Genomic DNA, 10559 nt, shown 5'->3' on the forward strand with positions numbered 1-10559 from the left:
TGTTACTCTCTTTCCCTCTTTCTCCAACCCTTACACTCTTCCTTCTTCTCCTCCCCCCCCCCCCCCCCCNCTCCAATTGCCCCTATTCTCGTGTTTTCCCCCCCTTCACAACCGCCGGAGCACGGAGCAACTGGAGCAGATCAACCACGGCGTTTTTAGTTTAGCACCGGTGTTTCTTTCTTTTGTCCTCAGGTTCACGATCTGAGGCCGGCCACCCCCTCTTTCTGGCTTCTCAACAATGAGCGCTTCAAGGTTCATCAAGTGCGTCACCGTTGGAGACGGAGCTGTTGGCAAGACTTGTCTCCTTATCTCCTATACCAGCAACACCTTCCCCACTGTCAGTCTCTCTCTCTCTCTCTTTTCTTCCATTTATGTTGCTGTGGGCTAGATTGTATGATGAGGTGCTTGGCTTGATTGGATTGTTTGATTTGTTTCTTTTTAAGTTATCATTACCCATTTTGCTTTCTATTGCTAGGATTCACGTATATGTCTGAGAATGTTTCATGATAATGTCTTGCATTGTATAAACAATTGGCTTCATTCAGGCAAATCATGGTGAATATGGGATCTATAATTTCTTGTTTTTTTTTTTTTTTTTTTTTAGACTTAATGTTAGAACTCTGGTCTATGATTGCGTTGCAGAAATTGAATCCATGTTTTAAATTGATATGATCTTTCCATTCTTTCTTTCTCAATCAATGTTTTCTTGGTTTTTTCCTGTTGTAAGAAACTTACATTTTGTTGTTCTCTTCTGAATGTGCTGGAATGTAGGATTATGTGCCTACAGTTTTTGACAATTTCAGTGCAAATGTGGTTGTAAATGGGAGCACTGTTAACCTAGGATTGTGGGATACTGCTGGTATTTTGCTAATCTTAATCTATTCTCTTTCTTTTTTCTACCTACTACATTCTTTCGAGGTTGAATTTGTTGTTGTGTGTAACAGGACAGGAGGATTATAACCGGCTAAGACCTTTGAGTTATCGTGGGGCAGATGTTTTTATATTGGCATTCTCTCTCATTAGCAAGGCCAGTTATGAGAATGTTTCTAAAAAGGTAGAATAATAGATGTTTTCCCAGAGTTCCGGAATCATAGTTACTAAAGATTTGTTTCAATCTTTTTGGCATAATGTTCAGTGGATCCCAGAGTTGAAGCATTATGCACCAGGAGTACCTATTGTTCTGGTTGGAACTAAGCTTGGTAAAATATTTTTCTTATGTTCTTTGAATCTTGTCGTTATTTGCTTCTTGATAGGCTTTGGCTTATTTGTCGTTGTAGATGTATGTTTAGGCCGTGCCATCATTTCTCATTTTGAAATCTTAGAAAGTATTATCTGACTGATGAATACCTGCCTGGAAAAGTGAAGTATGCTGTTAACTAATAACACTTAATCTTGATTGCTCACTCAGATATCTATTATAAATAATTGTATTTGATGGGAGTGGGAAGATTATAGGCAAGTATAAACGATATATACTGCTAGAAAGAGCGGCCAGAGGAGCTGAAACTTCAAGGCCTGCATGCAAGAACTCGGACTACTAGTCAACAATTTTGGCAATGAAAGGAAAAAGTGTGTAAAAATGTCAGTAGTATAGGCTCTAGAATGAATAAATCAAGTTCATTTAACTTAAAATCCCATACCCATCTACCACCGTATCACAAGAAAATCTCTTGTTACACTCCAACACACTATAGTATGATCAAGACTGAAATTGTGAGATCCCACATTGGTTGGGGAGGAGAACGAAACATTATTTATAAGGGTGTGGAATCCTCTCTCTAGTAGATGTGTTTTAAAAACCTTAAGGGGAAGCCCGAAAGAGAGCCCAAAGAGGACAATATCTACTAGCAGTGGGCTTAGGTTGTTACAGAAATTGCCCATGGAGTCCTCAGTTTAACAACGAAGGAGATGCAACAATGCCTTCCAAAATCCTCAATCCTCTGGTGATTGGCTGTAAAGCTCATATGGAACAATCTGCACCAAGTACTTCACAAAATTGAGAAACGTAATAAAGTATAATCTCCTTGAGGCCTTCTTAGTTTATCTCACATATGTAAAAGAAGATTGTGAGTCAAGTGTTGGGGGAGCGTTTGTTCATTTTAGGAATCTGCCCTTCATATGCATTTACATTATCTTTGGGCTTTCTACCCAGTATTTTTGTTTTTCTTCATTGTTATTATATATTGCGCATTTAAACAATCTTCCCTTGTGCTTATTATTAATTTGGGATGGTGTTTATCGCCTAGTTTCTTCATGCGTGTTTTCAGCAAGCTTTCAACGCTTGTTAGTATATCACGAGTATAGCACCGGTCAATGTGATCAAAACAGCATAAACACTTCTGGTGCTAGCTTGTAGAACAGTTTGTTGGTATACTGTCTTCTCTGTTGAGATATATTTAGGATCCTTCTGCTCTTCTTTTCACAATTTCTAGTGTCAAGTTATAAGGATAGTGTATTTTTAACCCCCTTTTTTATTGATTGTCTTGAAAAAGTCGTGTTGTTCACACTAAAAGGAGAACCCTAGAAAGGATACACCATGTTGAGACTTAAAAGCACCATTTTTGTGAGGTTTTATTATAAAGAAAACCCTATAAATGACACTGCTGCCTTGCTGTTTAAGTTGTGTGGTTCGTCTTGTTGACAAGTAACACGGAAGAGTTCGGTCACTGGATTTCATTTATTAGCTCAGAGCAAGCCTAGCAAGCCTAGACTTCGCTTGCTGCAGAGAGAGAAAAACTTTCACTAAAACTTGTGTTTCCTCTTACTTTCGTGCAAGCCTGCATGTACAATTCCTTCTTAATTAGATTGTGATATCCATAATGAAGTTACATAGTACAGCTAACTGAGATGGATTCTACAAGTTAATGGTATTGATCTTGTCTGTTGTCTTCTCTAATTCGGTGATGGGATCTATTTGTGTGATATTCATATTTATGCTTAATGTGCTAACGTGCGGTGCCATCGTCGACTGCCCTGGATTACTTCTCACTGATGTTGATTTTTTACGAGCTAGATCTTCGAGATGATAAGCAGTTCTTTATTGACCATCCTGGTGCAGTTCCTATTTCAACAGCTCAGGTAAATGATCGTCTTTATTGGTGTTTTATTTTCAAGCTGTTCTTGCTGTGATAATATAATTGGCTCTCATGTCAATGTCAAGGGAGAGGAGCTTCAAAAGCTGATTGGTGCTCCTGAATACATCGAATGCAGCTCAAAAACTCAGCAGGTATTCGTGTTGGTACGAGTGAACTAGTGTTATGGAATTGCAGTTGTGGATTATTAATGTGCTTTTGAACATGATATAACCACAGAATGTGAAGGGAGTTTTTGATGCAGCAATTAAGGTTGTACTTCAACCTCCAAAGCAGAAGAAAAAGAAGGCCAAAGGTCAGAGAGCGTGCTCGATATTATGAGCAAAGCTGTAGTTGTGGAAACATGACACCACCCTTTGTCTGCCTGTATTCTCTCATTCTTCTTTTTTTCTTTCTTTCTTTCTTTCCTTTTGATTCTGTAGTGGCCTAAAAGTCTGATTTATTTTTCTGTCCCGGAATACACGCAATCTCTGTGAAGCATCATCGGGTAGTTTGTTACCTCTTTTCCTGGGAATCACGTGGTATCGAATTAGAAGAGACGACATGCTCCTCCGTGCTCACCTTATACTACTAGCCTTTGTGGTTCTAAATATGTACTGATAGAGATATGGATACTGGAATGTGAGGGAGGAGTATGGTTGAAAAGGGCATTAGGAGTATATGCTTGAAATGAAAAGTGTATGTATGGAGGGAAGAAGTGGGTGCTTGCTTCAAAGAGGAACGAACATTGGTGGATTCTTTTATTTATGAATTTGCATTCTGACTTTGACAATAGTGGTTTTGTTTGTGTAGCATAGAGCATAAATAGTTCTTTGGAGTTGTTTTTACTTCAAATGAAGCTGCCAAGCTTGAGTTGCTTGACTTTTTCTTTTTAAGTTCCAATTCTTCTCAATGTTGTGTTCTTTTTTTTTTTTTTTTTTTTTTTTTTTTTTTTTTTTTTTTTTTTTTTTTTTTTTTTTTTTTTTTTTTTTTTTTTTTTTNAAATTCTTGTTTTTTTTTTTACAATAGTTATCAAAACCTTCCTCGCATGCTTAATGCTTTTAAGATAGTTATTCAATTAAAGCAATGAATGAGATTATATACAAGGTTTGATGAAATGACAATATTTTAGTTCCATCAATTTGAACTTGAAAAAGAATTCAACATTTCAGTTGCATATTTGGTATGTTTCTTCTAAATTTGGTTACAAACCCCGCTGAACTTAAATGTTACTGGATCAAAGGCGTATATGAAGTCCAAGTTTCAAAACGTGAATAAGTGAAGTGTAATCTTGTGAAAAGTAGTAAGTTATATGAAGTCCAAGTTTCAAAAAGTGAATAAGTAAAGTGAAGTGTAATCTTGTGAAAATAGTAAGGTTTAAAATGCATATGCTAGAGATTGGTGGAAACGGAGCATTCTTTATTGGTGGAAACGGACCTAGCTAGCACTCATTCCCCTCTAATCGATGTAGGATTTCTAGCTGGCACTCATTCCCCTCTAATCGATGTAGGATCTCTAGCCGGCACTCATTCCCCTCTAATCGATGTAGGATCTCTAGCTGACACTCATTCCCCTCTAATGGATGTAGGATCTCACATGAAGCATGAAAAAAAGAAGACTGAGTCATCCCTTTTCAAGGCTCAACGTTCTCATTGGCACTTATATCTATTTCTAATCGATGTGAAATCTCACCGCATAAGCGGATCGAATCCAAATGTATAGTGCCTTTGATGTTCTATAAATTAAAGTAATTAGATTTGCTTGTGATGATATAAGTTCGTTCAATAAGATTCATTAGATAAACCTAAAGCTAATCTAAGACCAACGAAAAACTCTATTTCAAGACAAATATGGAGGGCATAGCTCATCAAAGACTAGTCAACTGCAAATGGAAAGGCAAGTACAAGGGAAAACCAGCATCAATAATGGTGCATCAATAATGGTGCATCAAAAGACATTATAATTTCAGGAATGCAAGATTTCCAAAACGTAGACCAGTCTGGAATTTATTGTTGCTGTTCGACATAAGTCGAAACTGAAGCTTAGTTCAAAAATATGCACAAATGCCTCTACGGGTTGGACGAGCACGCCAAGTGTATATCAGTCTCACATTACAGAATAGAGAAGTGATGAAAGTCATTTTTTACTATTGTCTCACATCCTACAGAACAGGGAAGCTTTTACTCTTTAACTAGAATCTTGGGACATTTAGTGTAACAAAGAAGCAAGACGCTAACTGGAAACCGAACGAGCAGAATCCAGCTAACTGGTTCCTTCAGATTAAAAAAAAACAGACTGAATTAACCCTCAACCTATATATATGGTGAGAAACTGGTCGTAATACCGTCGATCTCGGCAACAATCAACTATGCATCCAATTTAAGTTACTACACTTTTATGGGCTCATATTTCTCACCCACTGCACCACCTTTCTGCTTTTGGAACTCAATGTACCGGAGCGTGCTGGCAAAGAATGCATCGGCCGATGAATCTGGACTAGTACTGTCGCTTTGCATTTCAGTTGTGATCAATTCAATTAGGCCCTGGATGGTAGCTACCGTGATCTGCGGGTTGCCCTTCTCGAAAAAATACAAGTATCTGCGAGCGCAAGAAACAAAAATGATCCATCTACCAGGAGAAAATCATACGCTTTTACAAGGCTCAGAACAATCTCAGAATACAGAAATTACTTGTTCAGTATCTCAATGAAAAGCGACACTGGCCCGGTGCTACCCCTTGTTGCATTCGACATTTGCTGAGCAGCATTTGCTATTCTTAATGCACGCTTTAGGCAAAGCATCACCCTGGTTCATCAGGAGAAAAAAAGTTCAATATTTTGAAAGTTCATTATAGGAAGTGCCTAGCTATAAAATCCACAACCAACAAACACGCATAAAACCATTAACAAAAACTTGCTGTAAGTTAGTAACTCACCTCTCACCATCCTTCATATTATCATGATCATCAAGCCAGAAGAGATGCGAGCAAGCATAAACAGCTCGGCATTGATCAGACTTTTTTAAAAGCTTTGCGGAGTACTGCACCATAAGGTAGCTTTGTTAGGGTCTTCGCCAAAAAATATTCATATTTATGAAGCCGCTCACATGCCATCTCGCAGACAGATATAGTATAAACATGAAAAGGACGTGAAAATAAAGAGTCAAAATAGAGTATGTGTAAGCATATGGACATACAAGCATTTTCATTTCAAAGGTTTGCAATGTAGAGACTTAAGAAGAGGTTGCAATCATAAGAACAAAAAACGCACTCGCAAAACAATGCAACATTCTATCTTTTTTCTTTTTCTAATTTACTTCTCTAATCCTTGACATTCCAATAAATGTCTGACATGTCCTGCATTTTTTGTATCCAAACTAAAAAGTAATAGTACTATTAGATTCAGATGCAGATTCATATTCATATTCATATTCCATAGTCGAATACAAACAATATAATGCCAGGACTTCGTAGAAAGTACCCCAGTGGCTTTGTGGGTTAAAGTATCCCTGTTTTCAACGCCAAAAACGTGCATCTTCTGAAGAGTGCCTATTATTAAATGTAATGCAGTAACTTGAGCTTTTGAATCCTGTAAAAGTTGCACGACATCATAAGCGACAAACCTTAGTGATAGAAGAAACAATTAACACGAGCACAAAGTATCCAACTTACTGAAATTTCTTCTTCATAAAGAATGTATGCTTGGGTAAAAAATTCGTAAGCAACAGGTTCTAAATCACAATCATTTGCAGCCTGATCAATTACAATACGCATTAAAAATTACAGCTACATATCATAATATTCCAAATTACAAACCAAATTTCTTGGCATACCTCAGCACATTGTAGATACAACCGAAACGCCAATTCTGGGGCTGGAACACTTGAAAGGATCTCAATGGTCTGAGGCAACACATTGGAACATTACAAATAATCAATTCAATATGAACAAGATTATACAAGTTCTTTGAAACATGCATAATCCATCGGTAACATATTAGGGCCACAGAAAAGCAAGCTAGAGGAACAAACATATTTAGAGAAAAGAACCTACAAGTTAATCACGATTTGACAATGCAGACACATTTGCAATTGCAACCGACTATATATTGCAGTTAAAACAATCTTGAAGGATGGACACCATGCTTACACAAGGAATACAATCTCCCACTCCATTTAGGTAGTACCTGAGTTAATAGCTGAAAAATTTTCTTTGGGTTAGTTGCTGTCTCATCTCCAAAAGGATTTTCTTCCTGGCCTTGCAATTGCCTAACCAACTGCAATTAATAAGAAATTCACAGTTACTACATTTCCAAAACATAATATCACCTAACGAGACCATAGCAATCATCACTGTCATAATCATTCCTACTTAACCCATAAATAAATAATCTTTTTATGATTCACTCCAGCGATTTTCTTCTCGATCTTCACACCTAGTGATTGTCAGGGATGAGGTCTTCAATACTCGAACACTTCAAAACCTCCACTATATTGGACGGGACAAAAACCCACTTACTCCAGTAGCTCAAAAGGACAAGTTTATGACACCAACTACTATGAAAAAGCTTTAATACTCACAGTAACTGATCTCATATTATTAAAACAACAATAAACTCATAGTTATAAGTTGCAACAATAAAACGTTATTTTAAGAATAAAAAAAGAATCGACAAAAGAGTAGAAATCAAGAGAGACAAACCTTGAGAGATGAAAAAACAAGGGCAGGAACGGTAAATGGCAGACGCTTTATTCCTCCAGTCAGGATATGCTTCTTGACAGTACAGATTATCTGCAATTAATTAGAGTACAGTACAGGTTAGGTTTCCTCGTGAACATCACCCATCCAGAAGAAACCAGAGAACACCCTCTTAAAATGATCTTACAAAGTATGCTGCTACTAATAATTATTCAGCTTTTCTTCATCCCGAAGGATGAATAAATCAAGCTATGGACGGCGGCTACCAATTGGTTAGCCAACCCCATAGTGTAAGTTGGCTCAAGATGTTAAACGTAGAAGTTAGACATCAACCTTAGTTTGGTGCTCAGGATAGAATTTTATAAATGGATCGATATCAAGTCAAATCCACCCTCACAGTTTCTAATGAGAGAAGATGACATGCCAAATAATACCATATGGACCCACAGCCAACTCAAAGTGGTCCTCAAAGCCACACTACTACTACCATTGACGATAACAAGTCATCAGCAAAAGAATGGACCTCAAAACAACAGCTAGATGAACTTGCCCATCTATCTACCATCTACACTACAAAGTAATGTGACTAATGGTCCAACGAATGGTACCCAAGGGTGAATTAGATACAAGACCAAACCTCTTCCCAAGGCAACAATAATTCTAAGTAATAACTGAAACTTCTGGGGAACTAAGGAGTACAACTACGTAACAAAGTGAACGACGACCACCACCAGTGATGGCATGATGACGATCAAGCCACGTCAATATAACCAAACAATAGTGTCATGAACTTCAAAGAGTAGACGACAAATGAAAAGTCAATAAAAGATGACCCAAATTGAAATATTGCTAGGATGGCCACCAAACAAATAAATAAATCAAATGCCTCGATCAGTTGATAAAGATTAGGATTGCATTCTGACAATGCAAAGAGAATTGTTTCAATATAGGAAATTCATTCTGTAGGAAGCACAGTACCACCATATAAGCTTCATTCATATGTTACCCAAATGATTCGACAATACCAATCAAGTATGCAGTATATCTCATTCAAAAAAAAAAAATAATAGAACACTGATCCCGTATTCAACTAAAGCTGTTCATTGCCTTTTATCAAGCTCTATAAATGCCTTCCAGAGATAAGATTGAAGATGTATTCACATATCCATGAGATAAAACTTGTATAAATAATCTATAGCACCCCAGTACCTTAAACATTTCATCTGGGTCGTCATTATACAACATCTGAATAAGACGAGCAACAGAACTTTGCTCCTCCTTGAAATCATCTTCATCAACCTAAAGAATTGAAGTGGAGGAGGAAAAAGGAATAGATAAAACAACCTAACCATGAAACATTTTGGCTTAAATTTAAGAAAAAGAAAAGAACGATAGCGAAAAGGATTTAAGATTATCTAAATAAAGGTATAAACCATTATAAGAAACAAGGGTTTCCAGAAAAGGAAAGAGAGAGAAAGAGAACCTCATCAGGAGGAGACCCATCTAAATCCTTGATAAGCCCTCTTATCAATTCAAATAATGCCTCAACCTACATAAAAGTAACCCATATAACTAGAAAGCATAATTAATATTAAGGACAAAACAACAAAAGGGCGCGTACATTTTCGGCAGTAGATATTTGAGTTTTATTCTTCGTTATGCTTTGTACAATAACTGTTGCCATCACTTTGATCGTTTCACCATCAAGGTACTCCATGACATGTGAATAGTTTGATAGCTTCAATGTAGTGACAATGTCATTATATTTTTCCAATGGCGCACTCAAAAGGGCAACAATCTGCTTTGTTGCCTTGCTGTCTTCAATTTTCCCTTTACCAGAGAGTTTCTTCACACATGCTCCCTGAAAAACAGATGATAACCCTAACTTATTATTATGAAAGTCATCCTGCAAGAAAGTTCAGCTAGGAAATTTGATTGCCAGAAAATCCAGGGTTTAGCCGTTCACTTTACAGCACAGTTTCAAACAGCCATTCTGTAGAGGTGTGATCAAAAGGCTTATGAGGTTGAGAGGATAGGTGACTGTATTTGTAAACATACAAGTCTGTAACTTTAATAAATTAATAGAAAGCAACTTGTCGAGAACAATTGTTTCAGCATGTTTTTACTAGTTTCTTTTTTTCTTTTTCTTTTTTTTTTTTTTTTTTTTTTTTNAACCAACTTCCAAACAGATCCCTAGTTTCTAGAATTACATGGATTAAAAACTTCAAAAAAGCAATTTATTTTTTAATCCATTGCCTTAGCTACATTCAGATGATTGATATAGAATAGTTGTGATTAATTTTGAAGTGGGTGGCAATTTCGATTATCTTTTCACAAAATAGCAGGCTTTACATCGAAACATTTAAAAATCAAATATTACCAAAACAAGATCTGCATAGTCAAGACGATCTGGATGAACATGAAGTGTAAATGTGAGAAGTGCCGAGTATAAGGTTACAACTCCCACTGTAGGCATATCAGCCTGTGCTTCTATCACCTGCAAAGTGAATATTGCACATATATCAAATTTAACTAATTAAGTGATCTTAAGAAAATTATGAACTATAGACTATTTTTCAGAGACAAACTTAAGATACTATTTTACGACCTCCAAAAAACAGGTCTCTAAGTAAAATGATAGAGATGACAATAAAATTTATTTGAAAGGGGAAAGAAAAAACAAAAGAAGAAACTGAGGATATCACATATAGAAGAAATAAAGTAAAATATCAACTAAATCGCCAACCTAAAAGATGTCAATGTCATGAAGCAATATCTTTCCCCCCCCCCCCC

The 10559-nt window shown here is 36.7% G+C and overlaps 2 protein-coding genes across 2 annotated transcripts in view; one reads left to right on the top strand and one right to left on the bottom strand.

The window, feature by feature from the left end:
* The first annotated feature begins 76 nt into the window (after positions 1–76).
* On the top strand, positions 77–3962 carry LOC111810556 (rac-like GTP-binding protein ARAC1). The gene is made up of 7 exons (XM_023697273.1): positions 77–337; positions 772–859; positions 945–1054; positions 1136–1199; positions 3014–3078; positions 3161–3226; positions 3312–3962. Exons 1-7 carry the CDS (start codon positions 239–241, stop codon positions 3411–3413), a joined length of 594 nt encoding a protein of 197 aa, XP_023553041.1. The 5' UTR covers positions 77–238; the 3' UTR covers positions 3414–3962.
* A 1088-nt stretch (positions 3963–5050) lies between these two features.
* Positions 5051–10559, bottom strand: part of LOC111810048 (vacuolar protein sorting-associated protein 35A-like) — a 12136-nt gene continuing 6627 nt past the window's right edge. Inside the window, exons 10-21 of the mRNA XM_023696586.1 lie at positions 10147–10263; positions 9388–9627; positions 9250–9315; positions 8976–9065; positions 7770–7859; positions 7255–7344; positions 6902–6970; positions 6741–6821; positions 6550–6657; positions 6006–6109; positions 5762–5875; positions 5051–5669 (exon numbers count right to left, since the gene is read on the bottom strand). Coding sequence (XP_023552354.1) covers positions 5459–5669; positions 5762–5875; positions 6006–6109; positions 6550–6657; positions 6741–6821; positions 6902–6970; positions 7255–7344; positions 7770–7859; positions 8976–9065; positions 9250–9315; positions 9388–9627; positions 10147–10263 — 1380 coding nt within the window. The 3' untranslated portion in view covers positions 5051–5458. The remainder of the gene's footprint in view (positions 5670–5761; positions 5876–6005; positions 6110–6549; positions 6658–6740; positions 6822–6901; positions 6971–7254; positions 7345–7769; positions 7860–8975; positions 9066–9249; positions 9316–9387; positions 9628–10146; positions 10264–10559) is intronic.

The sequence above is a fragment of the Cucurbita pepo genome, chromosome LG14 (genome assembly GCF_002806865.2).
Source record: "Cucurbita pepo subsp. pepo cultivar mu-cu-16 chromosome LG14, ASM280686v2, whole genome shotgun sequence".
NCBI lineage: Eukaryota > Viridiplantae > Streptophyta > Magnoliopsida > Cucurbitales > Cucurbitaceae > Cucurbita > Cucurbita pepo.

Bases quoted from the DNA above. Each gene is read 5' to 3' on its own strand.
- LOC111810556 (XM_023697273.1), top strand. From the start codon at position 239: ATGAGCGCTTCAAGGTTCATCAAGTGCGTCACCGTTGGAGACGGAGCT. The intron at 1,055-1,135 runs GTAGAATAATAG...CATAATGTTCAG, and splicing joins ATGAGAATGTTTCTAAAAAG to TGGATCCCAGAGTTGAAGCA. The intron at 3,227-3,311 runs GTATTCGTGTTG...ATATAACCACAG, and splicing joins GCAGCTCAAAAACTCAGCAG to AATGTGAAGGGAGTTTTTGA.